Source organism: Meleagris gallopavo, chromosome 1 (assembly GCF_000146605.3).
Source record: "Meleagris gallopavo isolate NT-WF06-2002-E0010 breed Aviagen turkey brand Nicholas breeding stock chromosome 1, Turkey_5.1, whole genome shotgun sequence".
In the NCBI taxonomy this organism is placed as follows: domain Eukaryota; kingdom Metazoa; phylum Chordata; class Aves; order Galliformes; family Phasianidae; genus Meleagris; species Meleagris gallopavo.
Genome location: NC_015011.2, coordinates 127,053,596 through 127,080,033, shown reverse-complemented (window position 1 = coordinate 127,080,033; position 26,438 = coordinate 127,053,596). Strand labels below are relative to the sequence as shown.

General features: G+C 38.7%; 2 protein-coding genes across 2 annotated transcripts; one reads left to right on the top strand and one right to left on the bottom strand.

The window, feature by feature from the left end:
• Positions 1-45: 45 nt before the first annotated feature.
• GYG2 (glycogenin 2) lies at positions 46-11,297 on the top strand (the record flags this gene model as incomplete). Its single annotated transcript, XM_031557529.1, has 8 exons — positions 46-215; positions 1,792-1,966; positions 3,264-3,426; positions 3,953-4,079; positions 4,991-5,213; positions 6,360-6,500; positions 8,125-8,235; positions 9,757-11,297. Coding segments are annotated over 8 exons (1,272 nt in total), but the record flags the coding sequence as incomplete, so codon positions are not given.
• Positions 11,298-17,839: 6,542 nt separating this feature from the next.
• LOC104916455 (arylsulfatase E-like) lies at positions 17,840-26,236 on the bottom strand (the record flags this gene model as incomplete). The annotated part of the gene is made up of 4 exons (XM_019622774.1): positions 17,840-18,245; positions 23,783-23,904; positions 24,798-24,960; positions 26,065-26,236. Coding segments are annotated over 4 exons (828 nt in total), but the record flags the coding sequence as incomplete, so codon positions are not given.
• Positions 26,237-26,438: the final 202 nt, after the last annotated feature.

The window sequence follows — 26,438 nt, the reverse complement described above, 5'->3', positions numbered from 1 at the left end:
GGAGATTGTAGGAGCCTGCCAAAAGAGCTTACATTAAATCTGTAAAGTGACTCTTCTAAATTTTTACTCACAGTAACGGATCAGGCCTTTGTGACTCTTGCTACTGATGATGTGTATTGCCAAGGAGCTCTGGTTCTTGGACAGTCATTGAGGAACCATACGACATCTAGAAAACTAGCAGTACTGATCACACCAGAGGTCTCCAGTGGAATGAGGTAAGAATTTGTGTGCTCTTGAAGGCTCATAATATGGAAAAATAAACAGTAACATAAAGGATTTTAATGGGTTTCCTTAGGATTTCACAGCATTATGAGTAGAAATTCCCTAATGGCTAATGGTTTCTGAGGGGAGTCCCAAATCACATCCAGGGTAAGACTGTGTGCCTGGTAAGTGTTTACATGCAAAAGTAGAGCTTGTGGTTGGAAGTTAATACTTGAACCCATAATTGGGAACATCAACTGAAAATTAATAAACTAGGGTTTTAGTCTTGCTTTTTTTTTTTTTCCTTCTCTAATTGCTTCTCATTTAGAAAGAGCAAGATATCCACCAGCCACGACATCAGAACTCTCCAAGACATTAGCGGCTCAACTTCAGATGACTGATACTGAAATATCAGCGTGATGATGAGAAATACCCTTCTGCCTCTTTTTAGAAATCATTGTAATTCTACAAGCATGGCAGAATTGTGTATAGAAATCTTAATTAGATCAGTTGAACTTCAGCCCTGATATTTGGAGAACTGAGTTCTTTATTAAAAAGAAGATGACATGCCACAATTGCTTGTGCTCTTAGTTCTGCTGTGGCTTAGGAAGTATGCAAGCTCCCAGTTTCTATATGCTATGCAAAATTGTTAACAATACATTTGTCTCAAGAAACATATTTTCCTTTTTTTTCCTTAAAGTATGAGCTTTGTCAGAATGATGTAGTCTTCCTAAGAGAAGTGTCTATTTTCTTTTTCTCTTTTTTTTTTTTTTCCCCCTTATTTCCTCCTTTCATCTTCGTGGGGGGGAAGAAGTTTTTTTTTAGGCAAAGTTAGCACTTGAAAACGTTTGTCCCTGAACAAAGCTTCTAAAAGTCTGTATCTATACTTAATACTTTCGCAGTTAACTTCTGCCCCTCGTATATCAGTCAAGCAAAACATAGTGATTTTGAAATCTAGATAATAAGCTATAGGCTTTTCTTCTTCTGTGTTTGACTGACATCTAGGAGTTTGTAGTTGATAGTGTAATATAAATAAACTGTGTTTAAAAGCTTTTTCTTGTACCTTGTGAGAATACTATCTCCTTTGATATCCCTTATTAAATCTGTGTGAAAGAGATGCTCACTACTACAAATAATCTCAAATTAGTTTTCTAAGAAGGCTTCTTTTCTCTGTGCAAGTATGTGCTGTCTGTTTTAAAGGCTGTTTTTGCTCTGGCACAACTGATGCAAACAACAGCACTGACAGTACCTGCCACGTCCTGTGCGATGTGCAGATGGTATGGTATGATATGGTGCTGTTACTTAGAGACAATTGTGAAGAAATGAAAGCTCCTTTAATTTCTGTCAGTATTTGTATAGGAGACTAAGTAATTAAGGTATGGGTTGATTTCTCCTCCATACAGTACCTGCAGGTTTTGAGATGGGTTGGCCCCTTATTGAAAGAAGCAGTGGCTTACAGCCTGGTGTTATTCTAACCATCAATCTAACCTTTGTTACTGTCACAATAAATGTGCTGTGTCAGTGTTTTCATGGAAAAAAAGTGGTGAACCTCAGTGTTCCCTTCTTTCTCTCCACTGTTTGCTCTGGTAGATCTGTCCTGCGCAGCGTGTTTGATGAAGTCACTGAGGTGGATGCACTTGACAGTGCTGACTCGGTCCGTTTGGCTCTGTTGCAGAGGCCAGAACTGGGTGTAACCTTCACTAAACTTCACTGCTGGACTCTTACTCATTATAGCAAATGTGTCTTCATGGATGCAGACACCTTGGTGAGTAGAGCAGGAGCTGTGGTGTGGTTTGTGTCTGTCTTAGATGTGCTCTGACTGTGTGCTTCATCTGGCACAGTGGCCTAGCAAGTGACTGTATTTGCTGGGAGTCATAAGGCTGCAGAAGCTCCAGCTGCATATTTTGACTGACAGCTTTGCTGCCTGCAGAGAAGTGGATCCTGTTTTGAGAGTAGCTTCCAGACTGTCCTCAAAAGATATCATAAACACATTCTATGCAAATTGGCTTCTGACAGATGTTTAAAATAGTTCTCTGTCAGATTGTGCTTGGAATTACTCTGGTCAGGAAGGCTGGCAAGTTATAAAAAGGAGAGGAAAACAAAACATTTTCTGATGTATGAAGATTAAAAAAAAAAAGCTGTAATTTTGACAAGGACATTCATGTCAGCCTTTCTCTGCAGCAGTTAAGAGTTTCATTCTGAGAGAGTGGGATGCGTTTTGATTTAATAGGATTATATTTGTATTAGAAACCAAATTATTCCTCTCAGAGAGTGAGGGAAAGATTTTATGATTTAAAATTGAAGAAGGCAAATATTTGGTTGTGGTATTTGTTTGTTTGTTTGTCCGTTTTGCTTTTTGTTTTGTTTTGTTTTTTGTTCTGTTTTCTTTAAGTCAATGAGATGATCTTTTTTCCCATAAGAAACATAACAGTTTAATAAGATTTACCCTCCTATTTTTTAGCATCTCCCTTTACAGTCATTATGAGTGGGGAACAGACTTCTAGTGGCTGCACAGCCATCTTTCCACTGATTTTAAAAGTGATCTGGCTCAGTCTGATTCATTTTTCCTGTTTCATTGTGAAACTCTAAAGCCAACTCAAAGCAAGACTCTGAGCTTAACTTATGTTAGAAATCCAGTTACAAGAGACAGTTGTTCTGTTTTAGTCTTTAGCCAGTCTGCTGCTAAATCAAATTATTTGGATTCTTGGCTTTGTTGTGGATACTGAGAATAATGGACTTTGGGAAAGTGAGCTTAGAAATAAGGAAACTTTTCACGACATGATATTTAAAGGGACCTTTTGACCTTTTGAAGGATCTCTGACACTTATAAAATAATTTCATGGGATTTGCAATGCTGTCAGAGAAGTCAAGGAGAATCACAGTTAAAGTTACTTAATTATATTAAAAAAGTTATGAACCTTGGCATGTTTGCCTGCCTTCATGTTCTGCAAGCAATGCACTTGGTCAAACTAAGAATTGAATTTGGTAGTAATGACGCAGCTACTCATGTTCTAGAAAAACATCTTTTGTAACAATTTACCTTTTCTCCTACCTTCTCCAAGGTGCTTTGCAATGTTGATGAATTGTTTGATCGAGAAGAGTTTTCAGCAGCTCCTGATTCTGGCTGGCCTGACTGCTTTAATAGTGGTGTATTTGTGTTCCGACCTTCTTTAAAAACTTACAACTTGCTGCTCCAGTTTGCTGCTGAACATGGCAGCTTTGATGGTAAGAGACGAAATGCAAGAAACTAGATTCAGTTTCTCTGAGCCATTTCTCCATAATTTCCATGCAATCTGACAGAACAGAGGAAGGCAGGAGTTCTCTGGGCTTTAAGTAATTGAGCCCCCACAAAAATTTATAGTGCAGATCTTTTCCTCTTAACACATTATTTAAGACTCACTGATTTATTGCAGGCTGCGCTTCCCAGAAAAGTACAATGAAGAGAGTCTGAGTCTTGCTCAGTAAGTTTTAATTTTGCTGTCTGTTTTAGGAGAAAAGAAATACAGCTGATCTGCTCTGAGGGAGACAAAAACCCCTTCTTACTTCTTTCTTCATAAGTTACAGTAGGACTCCACTTAAATTGAAATTGCATCGAAGTGGATCAGGTATTACTTGCACCTGCTCATCCGGCCGCACTGTCAAGTCCAAGTTGCAGTCCCATGAAAGCCCAAGTGTAATTTGCATCCTTGTACATGATATTTTGACATATATTCAAATACATTATGGTAATACTGTTTTATATATTCTTTAGGGGGTGATCAAGGCTTGTTGAATAGCTTCTTCAGCAACTGGGCAACAGCAGATATTGGCAAACACTTACCATTCATCTATAACTTAAGCAGTAGTGCAGTATACACCTACATTCCTGCTTTCCATCAGTAAGTAGTGACACTTTTGACTGATTTTAAATCTTTGCAGCTTGCTAATAATAAATCATCTACTATAAAAGAGAGAGAATGAATAATTATGGCATATTCCTTGATCTGAATCTCAGCAGTAAGAAATAGTATATTGTATAAAAATCATGGATTTAAAAACTTAAAAGCAATGTGAAAATTTATTGCATCTGGACAGATAAAAAGTCCCAAAGTGAGCTACTATGTCTCGTATTCTGCTTCAGAGAAACTTTTCTCTAATTTGAAAGTATGAAGATTACTTTAACATCAGGTTCTAACAGCTTTACTTGGAAAGTTGTTCCTTTTTTTTTTTCCTTCCCACTCAGTTCTGTGGGAAATTATTGGGGTTTTTCACTCTATTTATTTATTCAGAAAACCTGTTTTATGTTCTTCCTTGGAACAAAATTTGTGATAGTAATTATATTACATCAGTTAGTTTGGTTAGAGAAACTTTTCTGGCAAAAAGCGAGTGGTTTTTGAGATTTAGCGTGTGCCATGAATTACTCTTACAGTTGCACAAACCATGTAGTGGGGGGTGAACTGAGGGGGATGTACTTTTTAGTCATTTTCAAAATGGGATCAGTACTAACCAATTCTGTTGATTTGGTGTTTGAAGTGGTTTTCATTCAGTTGTGAGCACAGAGCGTGAGAAGACTGGAAGCAGGACAGCATGAGCCTTTCAGTCTCCTTCATGAACTCTTCCACTAGAATTAGTAGCTGGAAGTAATGGCAATGTTAGCCTTTTATTTTACTGCGTACTACATGAGATACTATATTTTAGATTAAACGTATTTTTGTTGCTGAGTACTCTCACCACACTGGTGAGAGTAAGCGTATTTCTTTAGCTAAAAACTTATCTTTAATATATGGTTTTGTATGTTTAATTCCCGCAGTTTTGGTAGAGATACCAAAGTTGTTCACTTCCTGGGAGCAACAAAGCCCTGGAACTACAAATACAACCTTCAAACAAAGAGAGTTATGCAAGATGGCACCACCTCTGGATCTTTCCATCAGCTGTCATTTCTTGCCCTCTGGTGGAACATATATAGTGCCAGTATATTGCCATTGTTAGAAAAATTTCAAAAGATGGAAGAATCAGAATCTGAGGAATGGAAGGTAACTATCAAGGAGTTCCTGGGTGTATACTCTAATCACAGCAAAAGTTCTGAAAATTGTGTTTGCCAGAGGAAATAATTATATGGGAAAACGTGCGTGTCAATTGGTAATAGGTTCCCCTAAAAGCCATCTCTGCTAAACTAACAGTTTAAGAAAGATGTCTGGTACTTGTGGCTTTACTAATATTTTTTCCACTCCCTTTTTTAACTGATGAGGAGTTTATATGGAAGTATACATACATACATTCTGCAAATTAAACACAAAATACAGTGCAAGTAGGCAGAGAAGGCGATCATCTGACTATGGAACAGACTTCTGACTTTTTGAAGCTAACCTGGTTTAGGCCTCAAACTAGGCCTTGAACTAGAATAAAACTTACATTTTCATTACATGTTATCTTTTACTTTATAAGCCTCATAACAAATTGGATTTGAAAAGTCCTTATTTAATTACATTTAGGGTATTATATGAGTTGTCATCAAACATTTGGGGGAAGTGTACTCTTTACACTTTTTTTCATCAAAGGAAGTGCAACAATATATGGTTTTCCTGAACAGAATAAAAAGCTGTTAATAAATGCTTTCTTGGAAACCTACATTATAAACAAGTAAGTAGAAGCAGGATGCAATGTTTAATTTGGTATTAGATGAGACAATTTAGGTGACTTTTATGCATATATAAATATTTTCTTAATATGTGTTTAATATTAACTACTACTGTCATTAAACAAAATGCACAGTCCCATAAAATTAGTTAGACAATTACCATCAAAGCTCTGGAAAGGAATTTGGTTTGTAAACCTGATGGCAAATTGGAGGGCAGAGGAATGAGTGGGCGGGTTTTGATCTCATATTTAATGTGCTCCATTATTTTATTATTTTTTTTTTTAATTGGGCAGTGAATAAATATTTCGGCTATGGTAGCTTGAAGATAGAAATATCTGCTGGATTTACCCCCTGCTGATGACAGCGTAATCTTCAGTTCGTAAATCTAAATTGAAATATGCTCTGAATCTGTGACCGCAATTTAAAAAAATGTATTAACTTCAAAGTTGAAAACCACATAAGGAAATGAATCTATTCTAAGTCAGATATTGATTTCCTGCAAAATTTTACTTCTTTGATGGGTTGTTCTTGTTTTTGCTAGCATACTTTCAGTGGAGTTGAAATTACACTGAAAAAGGTTGATCCTTCTGTGGCCAATTCTCTGCAAATGCCTGTACTTCCAGAGCAGGCATATGAAGCAGATCCCACAGCATGTTCCTCTGAGGAACTCAGTTTCAAAGCTGTAAGTATGCTGTATATTCCTGTATGAAGAAACAAAGTAAAATGATATACTGAAATAAGTTGTTTTTTTTGTATTAGAATTTTCTTGCTATCATCAGAAAGAGTCTGAAGAACATTTATTTGCTTTAGTCTTTAGTCATGTGTGCTTGTCATATCCAGAGGTTGAGTTCGCATCAAATCTTACCAAGAAGTTCTATACTGAAAATAGGTTGGTATTTAATAAAGCATAATAAAAAGAAATTCCATAACCAGTTAATCTTTTGAATATCCACAGTCCTGTAAATGAATATATCTAAAGCTAGAATCTCCCCCACTTTTTTTTTCTTCTCCAGAAGTATTGATTCTGAAAACTGTTCCCCAAATTTCTCTGATTTGGGCAGCAAGGAATATCTTTGAAGGAAATCCCTAATGATCACTGCACTTGTTCTTTTGTCACTCATGTGACAAAGAACTTCATGTATTTGGGTATTTCTATTGCAGTGGTGCAGGAATTTAATTGGAGATAACAGAGCAATATTTCTGAGGTGTAAGTTGTTGTTTGTATGATGAGCCACGACATAGCAGGATACAACTGAGAGAAAAAAAAATAAATCAGTGGCATAATGTCATCTGCTGCTTTGATTTGTGGGCCATTTTCTAGAAATGTTTTATTATATTCAGCATTTCTGCACTTCAGATTGTAGTTACTCCATAAAACTGTATGCTCTGCTCCCTTCTTTTCCAGCCTGAGTGAAAAGAGGCTGAAGGAAAACTGCAAACATTCCAGCCTTACAGTTCAAATATCATTTGCTAATAATTTTAATCCTGTGTGGCTGATGCATCTGACTGTTGGAAGTACTCAAGTCAAATAAGGAAGTGTTTTTAAGATGCTATTTGGGGTAAAAATAAAAAAATAAAAAAATGTTCATTTAAAATGCTGTCATGCACATTTAAACATACTGCGCTGTAATTAAAAAAGTAAAGCAGGATTGGTTTATCAGAAGTTTGTATTAATTTGAAATGAATAGAAAGATTCTTAGGAACACCATCATTTGACTGTTGCATAGCTTCAGTAGTCTTGTGTAGACTGTTTTGCTTTGACTGAAAAGACTTCAGAATGTTTCTTTTGACATCTAGCAAAGGCAAATATTTGGGGCAGTATTTTTTGGGCAGCCCATTTTAATTTTGTTACAGAGTACAATGTACTGTTCTTGTTCTATACTTACAAAGCTCAAGTTACAGAGCAATCTAGAATCCTGAAATTGGTGGTTGTTTTTTTTTCTATTTAAATTTGGCCTTGTGAATGGTAAGCATCTACTGTGAGGTAGTTTTCCAAGCTGTTCCTGTAATCCCTGAAGAATGCCAGGCAGTCTTGAAACTATTTTAAAGATGAGATGAGCTGCCCTCTGGAGATACTTATCCTAGACTGATTATAGTAGGAGCTTAGATTCAGTGCCATTTTGATAGCTAAAGCTACATGGGATGAATTTTGTCCTTGGTCACATTGTTTTGTTCCTTTTACTCCTGCCCTCTGCTTTCCCAAATCCCAGGACTGAGGTCATTTTGTCTTGTGTGCTTTCTCATTATAAGGAAACTGGAGAGGGGAAAAAAGTTCTCCTAATAAAAACTCATTGGTTGTATTCTAGCAACCTGTATATGAAACTGAACAACGTGGTTCTAGCATTCATCTCTCTGAGCCTGACAGACCTTCCAAGCAACTTGCTTCTCATCCTGCATTTCAGGAAACCTCCGAGCTGGTACATGTAGCTTTCTGGATTATACTTCTGTTGCTAATTGCATGCATGTTGCTGTTGCCAGCATCATTTTGGGAAATAGTGACAAACTGATGCAACATACAAATAAATTCTTAAATCTTTGAGCTATATAATTAATTTATTAACCTCTTCCAATACTGGCGTACCATTCCATTCAGCTCATTTTACTTCTAGGTTTTAAATGTATAAAAGTGCGTGCTATTAATTTTAGCTGTGCGATAATGTAACAGCAACGTTTAACAAGCAGATTGTTTTGTTTGTTTTAATTTATGATGTATGGGTGGTTTTTTTTTTTTGGGGGGGGGAGATGATGTACTGCGAGTCAGACATGGAGCCTAAGCTGCTTGGCTGTACTTTGTGATCATGCACTGTGTTTTTTTGGGCAGTATGACAGCCACTTAATGCCAAACTTGGCATTAATGGGGTCACAGGATGTCCGGGAGCTGAATCTTATAAGGTGCACAACACATTTTGCTACTGAGGAGAATGTGAAGTGCTAAGGTGAAAGTCTTAAAGGCTGAGAAACAACTTGATAGATGCAAGTGTAGCTCCTCTATGGTCAGGGGTGTTTAGGCCCTAGCTAAAATTATCAGTTTATGAAAACATGATGATTCCTGTTCTGTTAATAGCCTCCAAGGCTGTTGATAATCCTTGCTACAGGTTTAAAAGAAAAAAAAGGTAATCTTACTGCATTTTTGCAGTTATGTATTTACATATTTACATACCCTAAGAACTAATAACATGTATATACACACATGCACACACATTTGCATATATACAGTGTAAACATGCTCTTCAGAGTGTTTATTCATCTTTTAAGTCATGTACAGACTGGATCCCAAGCAAGGATACATAGGAAGGATGTAATTATCTAAGTTCATAGCATCATGTTAAGTGAGCACAGGCCTTGCATATAATGGATATTGCTGGGCATTTAGGCAGTTTAAGCCTAATAATTGATCAGTTCTGGACGTGGTTTTCCTTTTTATTTGGTTGAAATAATTACTAATGATATGTTATGCATTTGTGCACCTATTTTTGTGCACTTGATCTTGAACCATGGTATAGAATTTTGGAGTGTCATTTATTAGTTACCGTTCTAACAAATAATGTCAATCTTAGAATTAATTAATTTACTTGAGATAATGTGGCTCATGTGATAAAAAGTACTGACCTCACTGGAGTTCAAATAAAATACATGATAAAAAAGATACGAGCTTCAGTGGAAGTCTGTTGAAGACAATTCTCAATTCTCATTTTATTGTTGCTGAGTGCCAGGCTTTGACTTAAGACAGGTAAAATAAATACTTTGTACATTCAAAGATGCTAAAGTGATTAGTTAGAAGCATAGAAGAATTGGGTTTGAGGGTTTGCTTTGTTTGTTTTTGCTTGCTTCTTTTAACTGGCACATTATAAAACAGAAATTTTGATTTTTAAGGTTTAACTTCACAGCACTGAAGTGAAAACAATCGAGTGACTGCTTTCCTACTGTTCTTCCCACAGAATGAGGTTGCATCTTCTGTTTCAGAGCTCTCTATTCACCTCAAACCAGAGGAACCAAATCCAGAAGATGAACGGAGAAAATGGGAGGAAGGTCGTATGGACTATATGGGAAAAGATGCTTTTGAACATATCAAAAAGAAGTTGGACACATTTTTACTCTAAGATGAAGTGAACTGTAATGACTATCATGGTGTTTCTTCTATAAATAGAACCTTGAATATTTGGATATCTTCATAGTTTATTTGACACCAAAGCTGATGGAAGACTAACAGAGATAGACTCTTGTTTTGTTGTTTCTTTCTTTCTTTTTTTTTTTTTAATGGTTACATGTGCCTCAACTTTATTGTTCTCTCATAGTGCCTTCTGAGGTTTAATGAATTATATTTTCTGAGTATGAAACTCTCATATTTATCACTTTTCCCCACTATTCTGCATAAGTACTGCATGGGAGCAGTCATAAGTGAAGTATATTGAAAGTTGAGCTTATTTTACAGTACTCTTACCTCTTACAAGAGGCTGCAAAAACTTCTTAAATTAAAACTTTTTCTTGAAACCAAGTTAATAATTCCAAGGGCAACCATGGTGTAAACTTCAATGTGATAGAAAAGTAAGAAGATGAAATTCTGGCCTCATATAAGTCTGTGACAAAACCTTTTCATTTAAGTATAATTATGTAAAGAGTAAATCAGGACTTTGAGATCACTACTGGATACTCCTACTGTTTTATATGGAAACTGCTCAAGTAGCAGTGTGATGAAAAGATGTCTTAAGATAGTCTTAAGACAGACTGAAAATGTGTATTAACCTTTTATATTGTTGCTATAGGATGCTGTTTGTGCGTTGTTTTTTTTTTTTAAATATATGTTAGTTTTTACTTCCGTATTCAGTGTTGCATAGTTAGAGGAAGAAATGCTGACTGACACTATGGTGTAAACTTTTCTGGTGCTTTATATTAATTTGTTTACAGTACTCTGACTGCAGTTGACAAAGGCATTCTTTTCATTTAATATGCTCCAGTTTGCGTTCAACTGACACGGTTAGTCCTTGTTTTAGCAAACACGCCCTTTGAAGATCTTTTAAACAATAGCTGTGTGTGGGAACTAAAAAATCAGAGTGTACTTTCAGATAAATCTATTGATGAGACTCCCTTATATTAAGTGTACTTAGAGGGATTGCTTTATGAATTTTGAGTCTTTAAATACGAGTGATCTTGGCAGGTTTTTTTTTTCTTAAACAAACAAGAAGAAAGAAACACTTTGAAAGAAAGAAGCTTGATAGTCATGCTAATGTGGTAACAGATTTGATACAGTTATGCATAATGCTGCTGAGTCTTAGAATGAGAATTCTGCAGTGCTGATGTAGGATCTGAAGTGTATTCCAGCCTTGATTTGTCACCAATTTTCAAACAGATAAATCAAATGAAATAACTTGGGAATTCTGTTCAACAGCCAGTTGTGTAATGTTAAGCATCACAGAATCATAGAATGGCCTGGGTTGAAAAGGACCACAATGATCACCTAGTTTCAACCCCCCTGCTATGTGCAGGGTCACCAACCAGCAGACCAGGCTGCCCAGAGCCACATCCAGCCTGGCCTTGAATGCCTCCAGGGATGGGGCATCCACAACCTCCTTGGGCAACCTGTTCCAGTGTGTCACCACCCTCTGTGTGAAAAAATTAATCCGAATATCTATTGCTGTAGATTGCTGTAGATGTTAATGAAGAAAAAGGTGGGGTAGGAGAGAAGGAATTTTTTTCTTTCTCCATCAAAAAAAAAGGTTGAAGAGAAATAACTGGCACAAATTAGGAAAGGAACAAAAGAGTCAGAAGGTCCCTCGAAGGAAGAAGAGTGATCTGAGTTTTTTAGAGTTATTTCCTACTATTTACAATAGTGGGATTATTTTTACTTCTGGGGCTATTTCTGATTTGTCAAATTCTTTATTTCTCATTTATTCTGTGTACTCTTAAGGTGGGAATTGTGGGTCTCTCTCTTTGGTTGTAGATTCAAGTTGGTCTTCTAGTTGAACTTAGGTGTTTAAAGTCACTGAAGTTGAAGAGAGAGATGTCCAGATGATTCATATCAATTTTTCCATTAATCATAAAAGGACCCACTGATAAATTGCTTTCCCTTGGCAGGTAACCTTTATATGAAAATATAAAGGCAGGCACTTTCTACATTTTGTTTTGAGTGTCCCAGGGCAGCACTACATGGAGATTATACTAGCTGCAGTGTAGTGGCATTTGATCTGCTAATTATTTCTTAGTGCAGTAACTTGTGCACTTCTGAGAAAGTCTTCCATTTTCTAAGAATTATTGCTAGTACAATTGAAACAGTTTCTGAAAACTGTATACAACAGTAGGTGACCATGTGAACTCATGTTTCATGCAGCTGTAATTCTGCAATAACTACTTGATCTTAGTGCATACATTAATATAGATTATGGGAAAAAATTACTAATGTGAAATCTATAATTGAAAAGTTTTAAAGTAGACATATGACTGTAGTAAAAGGAGCTGTTACGGAACACATTGGAAAGTGTTAAGATGTAGAATGGTACCGTGTGTGGATTTTGCAATGTTTTGCAAAGAAATGTAGCAGAATAATGTCATGGAAATAAAGTAGAAGTGGAAATGGAAAGGACGTATGAAGTCATGCTCATCAAATGATGTATGGTTACAGATTATATTGTGCCAGGGCATGCCATTTGTGACTGATTGGTTACTTTCGTGGTTTGTTTTTTTTCTTCATTTTATTAAATTGCTCGTCAGACATTCACACCATCAGCTGAGGAGAAATAGGAGATGCACGTTACAATTCTACAGACATATGTAATAGAAACATTAAAATCTTTCTTGAATAAGCACCAAAGTAGTTGAGTTACAGTTTCCCAGAAAAATATAACTGCGCTTAAAAATTTTGCCCAAGTTTTTGTGCACTGTCATCATTCAAGAAGTCATTTACAAATAATGTTGTATCTTAGTGGATTCTTGCACAGTAATGTCTCCAGAGAGTGAGAAGGGACAAACTTTTCAGTTTATCCAGAATTTGCATGTACTGTACTTTGAGCAGATTCCTTTGATCTTTGTGGACATCATTTTACAAGTGTGGGGTCACAGGCAGGTTTGGAGAAGTTACGGGCAGCACGTTACAAACTCTGTGGATCATGGCAAAGTCAAAACATGACTTGGAAATCATGTTCAAACTAAGCCTCACCCAAAATTTCTTACACATTAAATTGGGGGTAGCCTAGGTACTTCTAGGGTAAAGAAATTTAAGAAAAACAAACTTTCTGGGGGCGCCACTGGTTCCTAAAGAAGAATTTGTTCAGGCCCTGATGACTCGAGAAGTAGCTGTAAGAGTTTCGAAAGGCCAAACTCTGATCTGGTATAGTGTGGGAGACTTAAAGTAGACAGGTTGAGTTAAAATCAAAATATGCTTATTCTCTCTTCTTCTGCCCTGGGCTTAATTATTTACAGCAAGACTTAAAAGGTAGTTTTATTTGCAGAATTATTGAGTGCTCTTTATATAATAAACAGGAGATAGTGTGGGTGAGCCACAAGGAAAATTCTTGAAAGTCTTAGACGAGTGGGTTAATGCACTTTCCAAGCCTACTGGAAATGGAGGTGGTTATTCTTGTAATGTCCCTGCTTACTTCAAAGTGTCTAATGAGGACATTTCCACTTGGTTGTTCTTTTAGGAAAGAGATTTCTTTGTCTCTCTGGCTCAGTCAGCTCACATGAGTTACGTCTTGTAAGGCTGATATTTGGGGAAAAAAGAACACACAATTATTTACTTCTCTGCAGTGATTTTCCTGCCCATGAATATAAGACTGGCCTAGTAGCAGGTGGCTTTATACATCTGCATGCTCCTGAAAATCTCCACTTGTTCAACAGAAACAAGTCAGTCTATTTATTCCTTAATAAATTTTGTTGTTTTGCTGAGCTAAACTGTTCTGATTCATATGATTTTGAAAATAACATGAGATGGGCCTGTTATACCTCTAATAATATTATCATTATGTGAGAGTATTTAGCACGGTCTATAATCAATGTTTTATGTACTTGTTAGCTTTTTTCCCCATAGTTTTAATCATTGTGGAGTTCTGTTTCTGTGACTTGATGATTTTTAAATCATCCCTGAAATAAGAATCAACTGCTTAGCATTTTAATCAGCCTGTAGAAATAAATGTCAGTTAATAGTTGTCATTGAAACACCTTGCATTTTCAGTGTATGGCTAGCAAAGTGCTTCAGTTGAAATTCTCTTCATCCACAACTGGCTGGCTGGCTCATAAATAAGTAAGTTTATTTGGTACCAACAGTTAGAAGGGGCAACACCTAAGCAGTGTCTTACCTCCTGGTGTAAACTTTCCACTTGTAATAGCTATAGCAAAGGTAATTAAAAAGAAAAAAGTTTAATTACAGTGATATATAATACTATGAATACAGGGGTGGGGGGGGAAAGCAGAGTTGGAAGCCTTATCCTTACCTTTGCTTTGAGTGTTATTAGGACCCTTTAAACCCTCAGAAAACAGGGAAAAAATGTAATTCCAAGAGAGTCAGATTTCGATTTGTGGTTATTTTAAAATTTTTATTTATTTTCCCACCCAGGAATGTACAGGCTTCTGAGCCATGATACATGTAGGTGGTTCTCCTCAGATACATATATCAGAAACAGGTGATTATTTATTTTAGGCTTAAAGACGTATGATTTTTCGAAGTCTACTCATATTATTAAGTATATGGAACAAAAGTGATTGCTTGTGATGGGTGGGTGTCTGTATTTCATTTTGTAACTTCCTTGAATTGTTTGTATTTTCAGTAGCTTTTGACTTTTAGGCACATGGCAGGACAGGTCTTTCAGCCTGTTCCTCCAGCCAAGGTCAAGAATCACAAGCACAAGTATTTTTATTTTACTTCTTCCTTTCCCTCACTTTTATAAATGAGTCCTCCCACAAAACTCAAGCTGGATAAAGTTTGAGCTGAAATTGCTTTTCTCAGCTTATCTGTTACACAATTATTTTGCATTCTCAGATGATGGGATCTAGTGATTTTTGCACTGGCATTCCCCTGGGTTGCACCAGAGAGCAAATTGGCATGTTTGAGGTATTTGAACTTGGTGAAGTGAGTTATTTTAGAAGCTTATTGTTTCACTGTTGTGAGACTCAACAATTACTTTGTTGAGTCAGACTAGCGCAGAGATTCCAAGTGTCATTTAATAATGATCGAACTATTTAGATAGAAGTCAGCTTCATACAGCAGGAATGTCAAACGTTTGTACAGTTCAGCCACAGCTCTTTCAGTAAGAGCACTTATAATGTTGCTCCCCTCTGCTCAGAGTCTGTAGTTAACTATACGTAGGTGCATTTGCCTGAGGTTAACATAGCCTTGGTGATTTGTCACTTGTCTCATCGTTGCCTATTAGATGAGTTTATGTAGCACTTCTTCCTTCTACAATGGGAGAAGCCATGACAAAACAAGGGAGACACCATAATGTTTATTAATGTTCAGAAGATCATTATAGATTGTTTTTAAATAAAACCTAGGTAACTGAGTATTTTTCAGTGTTACTCAGATGCAAGTGTGCTTTGTAACACTCTGTGGCTAGGATCTGCAGAGAACAGAATAATTGACCTGTTTCTAATTCTGGTAATAATTTACCATGCCTCTACTGTCAAGCAAAGAGCAGGCTTGAGTGATGGATGTCCTCCTATAAACCAGTGCAAATCCCATCTTCTCATGTTCTAGCCTGCCTTTATCCTGGGGTCAGAAATGTTTACGCTGTGCTTGGAGATGTGCACAGCGGTTTCATGGATGCACTGGGCTTCCCAGTCTGTCTGCAGCACTGTGTTCCTATGGTTACATGACGTGTTGCTACTTGAACGCTTTCCGCCATTAGTCCTGGCCCAGCTTGTGACTGGGCATGTTCCAGTGTATAACCAGAAAGGCAGGGTAAGGAGGGTGCTGGGGTGAGCTGAGAACAAGCTTATGCTTAACTGGCAGTGTAGATGTTATTGACAGGCTGGCTTGATTCTGGAAAACAGCTTTTGGCTTTGTTCCCCACTGAGCAGCAAGATTTCTCCTCCATCCCAGGATCGGCCAGACTAGCTTTAAAATGCCTGGTCTTTTATGCTATGTATTTTCTCTCCTTATGAATCCAGTGAAGTGCAGCTGCTCTGGTTTCAACCCCTGTCAGACACAGAAAAATGTCAAGTCTTTTGACAGGTTCTCAGCAAAGCTGATGTAGAAGTAAATGCTATCAAGCTGTAAGAACAAATGTATTTTTAGATACTTCTGTCAAACCTGCCACTGAACTGTCCCAGCAGTTCATTGTCAGATTAGCCTTTTGATTTTTGCAAAGTAATGTCTGCGTAACTTCCTTGGGTGTCCTTTCAGAGGAAAGATTGGAGACTGTGTTTGGTACTGTATCACGGTCACAACCTGTGCTGTTTAGAACAAAAGAACATTGTGACTTAGCACACAGGTGACATGCATGCAGGGGATATAAGTCAGGAGCTTGCTTGAAAGAACTGCAGAAGCTTCTCATCCTGTTGCATGCTGTTTTGTCCTGAGGCTGGTGAAAGGGCTGGGACCTGCTGCGACAGCTTGAGACCTGTGAGAGCGGCACGCTACTCTGGGATTATCAGCCTGTCAGTTCTGTGCTGCCTTGTCTGCCTTATCTCCTTTTCTACAAGCTAAAAAAAAAAAAAAAATAGACACGAGTGACCTTAGTATTGAACAGAGCGGCATTGGTGTGGTTCTGCAGTGCCGCTAGATTTAAGGCAATGTTATCTGAAGCTGGGCTGTTCTTACCTTCCTGTGCTGCCTTTAAAATCTTGCTGACGTTCAGCTAAGTAGGAGCGAACACACAGTGTTCAGGAAGGTTTAGAGGTTTGAATCTGAGTCTCTGCCACACAATTTACTTCTTTTGATCCGGAAAATGCAGCAACCTCTGCCTAAAAATTGGATTAGACACAAAACCCCTGCAAGAACCTGGTTAGGATTATATATTGAGAGATGAATGCAGTTAACCAGAGGGCAGTAAGAGAGGATTAGATATTTTAATTCCCTACCTTTCCCTAATGACTGTACAGAGTGCTGACACTTGTTTGGCTCGTAGAATGTGACCTGTACGCTGTAGTGATTAGTGTGTGCAGGGGATTTTTTAACACCTGCTGAAACCAAAGTACTGTCTTCCGAAACAAAGCACATTTTTAATGGGGGCATTTCAACGCTCTCATAAAATCAGGAGCATTCATGCCAAAGTGGGACATGCAGCTTACAGACAGATTGGTCTCGGGGATTGTGAAATTTGGGACCTATCATGTCCAGGCAGCTGGATGATGATTTTCAATGCTCCTACAGGGGAGCTGATTTAACGTGGAAGCTGTGTGTCAGTTGGAATTGCAGTGGTTTAGCATTTCAGAATAGCTAGATGCTTAAATGCTGCATTTGGAATTGTAACTTTAGCTACCTAATTTTTAAAACACATTTGTCACCGTTGGTTTGTTGTTTTTTTTTTCTTTTTTTTCCCACCTCCAGAAACTCTTACATAGCAGATAAATAAATAAAAGATGAGGCAAAATATTGCTATAAACTAGAATGTTTTTATTTCTTAGAGACCACTGTGGTTTGGTGGTTTAATTCCAAATTAAACGCACAACTGTGCTGTAAAGTACACAACAGCTTTTTCATTAAAAGGATAAGACCTTGAAGAGAGATCCTCTCGGGCACAGACCTGTTGCCTTAACAAGCATATTACCTGCAAAACAGCAGCAATTCAAGTTTAATCTCTTGTCTCTTCTGTTAAGTTGAAATCTCTTTTGTTGACAGTCAGTAAGGAAAGACATTTTGGTTCAGTTATCTGTGTATTTGATCTAGATCTATCCATTAGAAGCATAGAATATACAGGTCACATGAGCAGAGCATGTTTGGAGCGTTTCTTAAAAAAATGCTCCAAACTGCTGCTTAAAATTACAGGCTTAGATTGAACAAAAAACATCACGAATGTCCCCTTCAATTACTCTGGTGTAATTTGTCCCCTATCTCTATATGACTGTAGTTATGTGGATGTGAAAATTGCTTACTTTTTTTTTAAACTAACTCTATTTTTATTTTGGTATTAAAGTGTGCCATCAGCTTTCTCGCTTTCTTTATCACACCAACAGAATGGAAATGTGCCACAGCATGGCTGCAGCCATGGCTTCCACACATTATTGTAAGGAGACAGCTGCTGTGGGACTGGGGTCAGCGTCTTACGGTGTTCTTCTACAGCTTTTCCTATTCTCTTCATTACAGAATCAAACAAAGGCTCAGTGTCCTTGACTATGGGATTTTCCTCTGAAGGATCCTGTGAGAGATCAAACAGCAGTGGAGGGTCATGATGGGTTACGCCATCCCCAAAACATGGGCAAATTCCTCTTTCAAAGCAAGCTCCAGAGTCCTCTGGTTGGAACAGCGGAGTAGCATAATGAGCTTTCCATATGGTACCTCCTGTTACAACAGAAGCACATCGAACAGCTTAATGGCAGTAGGCACAGGGGACATCCCTGAGAAGTTGGTTCAAGTTCTTTGTTATTTGTGAGCATGTATTGTGGTTGTCACAGACAGAAAAAAGACATGTTGGGAGCTGGCAGGGATTCAGAATGACTCATAGGCACACCTGGGCTGCTGGTACTTGCAAGGCTATTTACACTTCATGAATGGTTAGATCTAACATTTTGAATGTAGAGAGAATCTCTGCCCCTTTCCTGTGTTCCTTTAAAGCTGTGTATGCCTCTTGGTTGGGTGAAATGGAAAGGAAAATGCATCCCTGTGTGTTTCTGGATGTAGGTACGAGTAGCTGGTTCTTCTGTTAGCTCTCTATATCCAAGCCAAGAACAGCATCTGGACACAAACTGATGCACCACATGCCTGTGCCTACTTTCAAGCATGTTTTCAAATATGGCATTAATGACTGGCCATGAAAACAAAATCTTGAAAATAGTTTTCAAGTGAACAGAATGAGTGCAATCAGTTTGCAACTTTAGGGCTTGTATTTTAAGTGCAGATCTTTAACTGTTAATGAAAAAACGACAAAGGAAATACAGTTCAAGAGGGTATTTTCTTTCATCTCCCCTCTTTTCCTTTTATTCCTCTCCATGTCTTGGGAAAGCACTATACTGAACTCATTCCAAGATAAGGCAGAGCTGTGCCCAGCAAGAAGTCAGCAATTAGATACTGCCTCTGAAAATGGACAGAAGAATAAAAGGGGGATTTCAATATTGGGAGCCATTGAGCACAATTAGCTGACATCTGCATTGTGCCTACATGGCATTTTTGTTTTGGTTCAGCCTGTCTGTCTGTTATCCCCTGTGCTGAGCTTTGTGACCAGGATTCTGTAGATTTATTCTTCTGACTGTGCTGTGTCACTACTAGGACATGTTTGTTCAATTGAATAAAATGGAAAAGAAAAAAAAAAAAAAAAGTAAAAGAATGATGATGAGAAAATAACAGACATTAAATCTCAGATTATCTTTTAACTGAACATCTTCTGTTGCTCATTGGCTACGTATTTCTACTGTACGTTTTCCAGGTCCTTCTAAGCTATTCTACTGCATTTTTGTGAGGGTTGATATCTCAGTGCCTATGAAGTGTTTTTACATAGTACATTTAGAAATGATTTTACTTGTATTTTGCTGAAATTGAGAGCAAGGATGCAAAGGTTGATTTTATAAAGGAAACTGGCTCACTGTTGCTGTTGCTTAATGAGGACAGGTATTCCTTAGCACCTTAGCTTTTGGGTGCATGCTTTGCTGTTCCAAGGCTACCTAATTTTCCCCATCTTGTGACAAAGTGCAAAGCATTCTCTGTCATATCAGGGTTTCCTAAGTATGAGATTTGGGACTTCTGTCTGTTGGCTGGGTAGCACAGATACTTACAGAAGGAATTAAGTAAGTAACCTTTAGGCCAAGCACATTTCCCAGATTAGCTGTACTCCTGTAATGTAGCTAAAATCACTGTTTAATAGATAAATATGAAATGGACAAGTATGAATTCTTACAATAGAGAAGTTTCTGACTATTGTTCAGGGGAAAAAAAACCAACAGTCACTGTTTTTCTTTAATAATTGAGCTGAATTCCTCATAACACGTTGCACAGTAATTCAGAGACAGGATTCTAGAGTGTCTGAGGAGAACTGTTCACATTCTGCACATTTTTATCATCCATTTTTTTTCCGCAGCTGCAAAGAATTACTGAAGTTGCAAAGTGGGGGAGAGCCTGGTCCTTGTTAGGTCATTGGGAAAGATACAATCAGCCTGATTGTAATTAACCTGTGTTGGTAAGCTGAGTAGACAGCTGAGTTATGGATAGTCATAAAAAATAAAATAAAATAAAAGGTGGTAGAAATAAGCACTACTGAAACTAGCAGGGGGTACAATCCTTCCCAAGAAGCAAAAGGGGAAATGCAGTTTGCTACTGAAGTAGCTCTGACAGAATTTGAAGAATGTGAATTTTAGGGCAGCATGTTAATAGAATATATCCAAGGGAAAGAAAACCTGCTTCTTAAATCCAAACATCTCTCAAGCCCATCTGGTAACAATCAATCAATTTAATGAGCAGAAAGAAATGGACTATCACTAATAAGCTTCTTCTAGCTTAACACTCTTCTAGTTCCAGTGGAGTGCTTAATTTATGATTGTGGTGACAAGACACAATGGCTTCATATTCAGCCTGTCCAGTAAATAAAAGGGAATAGACATTAAATTTTCTCACAGTTGTGCTCATTTAAAGGTATATCGCCTTCATATTATGCATTAAATCAGATTATTTTAAATTAGAAGCTCATCAGCACAGTGCAAAGAAACAGAATTCCTGTCCCAGATGAAAGTTGAGCCAAACAGTAGTATTTAATTTCATATGAAGAATGTCTGATTGTTTCCAGTGACCTAGCCAGCAGCAGTTGTGTTTCAGTGGTATAAATGATATAAGGGCATGAATGAGAGCTGTAGCAGCACTTTACTGTTTCATGGGAACATAAATACACCTTACATCTGGATATGGTTTCCATATCTATGCTACAAGTAGTGTGACCTATTAAAAACTGATCTGTACAGCAAAAGCAGTATTAATGACTTGACTTTCACACTGTACTTGTTTGGGGGTTTACTCTCTGGTCCTGTCTGCTCAATATCTGCTAGTGGTAAGAGTGTATGGACTGTGAGCCTGTTTCACAGTTTGGCTTCCTCTACAACTAAAGTTACAGTCTCCAAGACCATTCTGTGATGCAAATAAAAACATGGTGAATGGTTATGCTCAGAATGGGTTGCTTCAAAAGCATACTTCTGGTCTGAACTAAAATTCTGGTGTAGATCAACCTTATTACATCCAAGGAGGACAAGATGTGAGAAGGAGGGGAGAAGAGCAGTACTTGAACACAAAAAGCAGTTCTTCAAACTAATTGTTTGTCGTGTCTACATTCAGATTTCACTAGAAAAGTGCAGTGCGACTCCTCCAGCAGAGGTTTTCAAGGAGTCTGCAGCCAGACAAGGCTTCCTCTGTATGGAATATACATGCACTAAAAAGAGATCTCTATGAATTGTGATGGATTTAGAGGCACAGAAGATTTGAGTTCCTAGCTCCTGCGCTGTTTTAGATACTGCTAACAAGTTTATGGGCTAACAAATTAGATGGGTTGAAGCCTGGAGCTATGGGCTGAGCTTGAAGCTCAAACTGCGGTTTCAGTTAGTGAGTGCAAGAACCAACGTTTTGGCAGTGAAGCTACCGCAGGTGGTAGGACAGCCATCGTCTGTGTGCTGTGGTTTCTCTCGATGTCTCATCCTGCCCTCACAGCCCTGCTCCCACCCTGGGCCCTACTCGGGCTCCTGGGGCAGCTCCACGCCTAAGCCTGTGGGGGGCCACGCTCTCTCGGCAGGCTCTGCCAAACTTGAAAACGAAAAGCGAGGCAGGCAACATCGCAGCAGAGCCACTGAATTGTTAAATTTTAATAATCTCCTCGTTTAAGCTGTTTATTTGACGACCTACTCGCGCGGCGCAGCTGTGGCGGTGATGGCGGTTGGCGGTGCCGCGCTGCCCCCTGGCGGCGCCTTCCCGCTCCTGCTCCCCTCAGCGGCGGCCCAAAGCAGTTGCAGCCCGCGGCACCACGTCTATAACGGAGCCCCTTGGCGCTGTCCCCTGAGGTGCTGAGGCCGGGATCACCGAGCTGTGACCGCATCCAACTGCTCAGCTGCAGCGGCCAGAGAAGGATTTGGCCGCTGGGACTGCAGAGCTGCGCAGGTCGCAGCGCTCAGCTACGCAGCAGAAGACAGGCAGCTGCAGAACCTCTCCCTTCCCCGCCTCGTCCTTTTATTTGTTGTTCTTGTTAATAATTATTCTCTCTTTTCTCCAGACAGAAAACGTTCCTAACATTTTTGTCTAATAACTGGAAAGATATATTAAGAATTCCCAAGGAGGGATGAGGGACAATAAGCGAAAACGTAGCCCTTCCCTAGAATGATGGAAGACCCTCCACTTCATGGAAGAAGTGGATTTAAGAAATTCTGTTGTACTTACTGTTTTCTACCATATTTTCTCACACTCAGATAAAGACAGGACAGTCTTCAACAGGCTGGAGAAGACTGGGATACTCAATGAGTTCTTTGCCTCAGGCTTTTCTGGCAGTCAGGCTTCCCTGCCTCACACATCCCTGAACCCCTAGGTGGAAGTTGGAGGAGCAAAATTCCTTCCACTGTAAGAACAGATGGAGTCAGAGACTTCTTCATGAGGCTGAATCTGTACAAGTCTGTGGGGCTGGATGTCATGCACCCCAGGGCCCTTAAGTAACTGGCTGATGTGGTTGCCAGGCCATTCTCTGTCATATCTGAAAAGTCATGGCTGTCAGGTGAAGTCGCTGGTTACTGGAAAAAGGGAAACATCACTCCTATTTTTAAGAATGGAAGACCCAGGGAACTACAGGCCTGTGAGCCTCACTTTTGTGCCTGGGAAGATCACAGAACACGTTCTGCTGGGACACGTGGGAGACAAGGAGGTGATCCCAGACAACCAGCACAGCAGGTCATGCCTGCCCAATCTGGTGGCCTTCTATGATGGAGTGATAGTATCAGTGGAAAAAGGAAGGGCAACTGATATCATCTACTTGAATTTTGCAAGGTCTTTTTCATTGATGTGTTCCCACACCATATTCTTATCTCCATATTGGAGAGATATGGATTTGAAGGGTGAACTAGTCAGTGGAAGAAGAATTGGTTGGTCACAGCCAGAGGGTCGTGGTCAACAGCTGTATGAAGGCCAGTGACTAGGGGGGCCCTGCAGGGGTCCATCGTGGGCCAGTGCTCTTCAACATCTTAATCAAAGACATAGACAGTACATATCACATGTACTCTCAGCAAGTTTGCTGATGACGCTGAGCTGAGTGGTACAGCTGATATAATAGAAGGCAGAGATATAATCTTAAGGAATCTGTACAGATTTGAGGAGTGGGCCCATGAGAACATAATGAGATTCAACAAGTGCAAGGTGATGCACTTGGATCAGGGCAATCCCAGATATGTGTACAGTCTTGGAGAAGTACCTATTGAGAGCGTACCTGTGGAAAAGGACTTGAAAGTCCTGGTGGACAAAAAGCTGAACATGAGCCAGTAGTACGTGCTTGTAGCCTGGAAGGCCAACTGCATCCTGTGCTGCATCAATAACAGGAGTGGCCAGCATGGAAAGGGAGGTGATTGTCCCTGTGCTCTTCCCTCATGAGGTCCCACTGTGCTTACTATGTCCAGGCCTTACACACATCAAAAGCAATAGAAACACTGCAAAAACATGAATATTCTTAAAGTTATGCTACTCAGGGAGCAAAACCCTTCACCTTAGGCAAGGCAGGATAGCCAACAATGCTCATTCTGCACATTGCAAAAGAACTGTGTTTGAATCAATAAACTTACTCAAAATGTGTGTAAGTGTTGTCACATGTTATTCTGTTGGAAATAAGAGGTCATTGAATCATCTCCCCCGGCTGCAGGGGGAATGTTTATACTCACTGTCTTTCTGGTACCACCGTACTGCATGCAAAACCACACCACAGTAGTGAAACATGAACTCATGCTCGGAGTGCTGCAATGTTCCCTGCAGTAATGGCAGCAAGGTGCGCCCGTCGATTACCCTGGTGAAGAGGGCTGAGATCATCAGACTGTTCAGGAATTGCACCCTGACTGCAGTGTGACCAGTACTCACTCTCCATAAATAAAGCACTAGGATTTCAAATGTCATTTCTAAAATAAACCTCTGACAGTTTTAATAGTTGGATGGGTGTGGCTAGTGATTAGTAGTTATTAGCAGTTTGTACAGTCGCAGCTACTTCACACATCCTGGGGAGATAAGCTATCATCAGTGTAATTTTCCTGGGGGCAAAGTGATAACTGTAGAGAAGGGAAGCTCACTGGTTCTGGTTCTGTGAAATTGAGATCACTGATAGGCTTTGTCAAAATTGTGACCATTAATTGACTAACAATTGGTTTAGTTGTGCAACACAAGAACTTTTATGCTCTTTCTCAGAATGACTTTCACCCAGCCTTTCACTTGTTCTTAGAGAAGACTAACATAGGCTCTATCTATTTTTTACAGACCAGGAACATACTTCTCCGTTACTGGCATCCAGGTGCAGGGCATTTGTTCCATCTTCCCTGCTCACAAAGAACCAGGCTTAGAGAGGGCCCATCTTAAGTAAAATTAAGTCCAAAGAAGTTGTGGGTTTTTATATTTGTTTGTCTTTTAAAGTCCTCTGAATTATCCCAGTTAACTAAGTTTCCCTTCAGTGATTAGAATACTGAGTTAGCTAGCATCCTTGATAACATATATTATCTTTCTCTGTTTTTTTTTTTTTTCCCTATATAATCACGTAAGATGGGGAAAGCTAAATAGAAAGATTGATAAAGAACTCTCTTTTTTAGCAACTAACAGAATTTAACCCGTGAGTGTCAAGATGTGTGACACATAGTCAGCTTCTATCTAAAAAAGAAAGGGGAGCAAACATGGTTTAGGAAGCCTCTTTTGTACCTGTCCTGAGGAACTATCCCTCCAGCCAGGTGAACCACTGTTGGAAAAATGTCCATAATGCTTGTTGGTTCGCTGTTAACTATGCCTGCAGGCAACACTCCTGGCCATCTAACTATTCCTGGAACACGGATCCCTCCTTCCCAGCCTCCCATTCCTTTTCCACCTATAATAGGAGGGAAAAAATACATATTTATGTATACATTAGACATTTCTTGTGCATGCTTAACAAGAAATTTTAAAGCTTTCTTATTCAAATACTTTTAATGCAAACACACTAAATTCCAAAGAACGGTAGAATGGCTACAGTGCAAGATCCATTCTGCAAAAATAAATTAATTACTTATTACTCTCTATTTTACATTTTAATGTGTGGCATCTTATGTTGGGATGTAAATGGTGGGAACAGTTTTCAGTAAGTGCCAAGCTGCCCAAGATATCACAGTGGCTTTTCAGGGTATAGAAGTCTAGAGAATTAACTCATGACTTAGACCACTAGAGAAATTCCAGAGGATCTCAGTCTAGATTAAGGTATCTCATCAGGTCATGCTGACATAAAAAATTTACTGGTTTCATTTCCAGTCTTTGCTGCATTGATGTACACTCTCATATGAAGTAGCACTCTATTACTTCACAGTATGCACTGAAGAACAAAGAAGAATAGAGTTCGCCTAAGAGAAGTGGAGGAAAGAGATAAATACTAATCAGCAGTGGACTTTAGAAATGGATTTACTTGTTTTGTTTTAATTTTTTCCCATTGTGTTCACTGAGGGGAAAAAAAACAACAAAAAACCTTATTTTTACTATGTGGCAAAAGAAGTGGAAAAAGCAAGCATAGGGAATATTTATGCATTTAATACTAAAGAAAGAATCAGTGGAGATTGGCCATGTGGGAGATGGGTTGGGGGAGAATGACCATAAAAAATTTAAAACCTCAAGGATGGAAACAAGAACAAACTAAAAATCTCCAGAAAGGCAGGCTTTAATAAACCTATGAGACTGATAAAGAAGGATGTCTAGGAGAAACTGTAGCAAAAATATCAAGAATCGGTAAGTCTTTAAAGAAGCAATATTAAAGGACACAAGTTTATGTTTTCACATTTCAGAGGAAAATTAGGAAGTATACACATTTGGACAATCCGTGAGGTTTTGTTCTTGGTCTTCAAGTCTGAGAAGGAAATATCTTTTTAAACATATCTGGACATACTTTATGCTATTGCTTTCTTTTCAATAGGCAGTCTTATGCATGCATGTGCCACTAAGATTTTACCTTTATAGATACCATTCCATCCACCCAATCTGGCATTTCCTCTGTGAGCCTCTACAGATCCTCCATGATCAGATGCAAAATAAATAAATGTGGTGTTCCTCAAGCCTTCTTTGTCAATAACATCCAGAAGCCTACCTATAAACAAAGCAAAACAACATAACAATGTCCTGAGATATAGTCAGATTTTTCACTGACTTAAAATTCAGTGAAGCCAGTCGTTGTGTTGACCTCAATGAATTCTGTTATGAGCAACCACAAGCAATGCAGAGTAATCCTGGATTATGGAAGTAAGAAGAGCCCAACAGAAAGCCACTGAATATGTTCAAAATTTGTTTGTAGTGTCAATAAAAGACAGGAAAACTAAAACAAAAAAA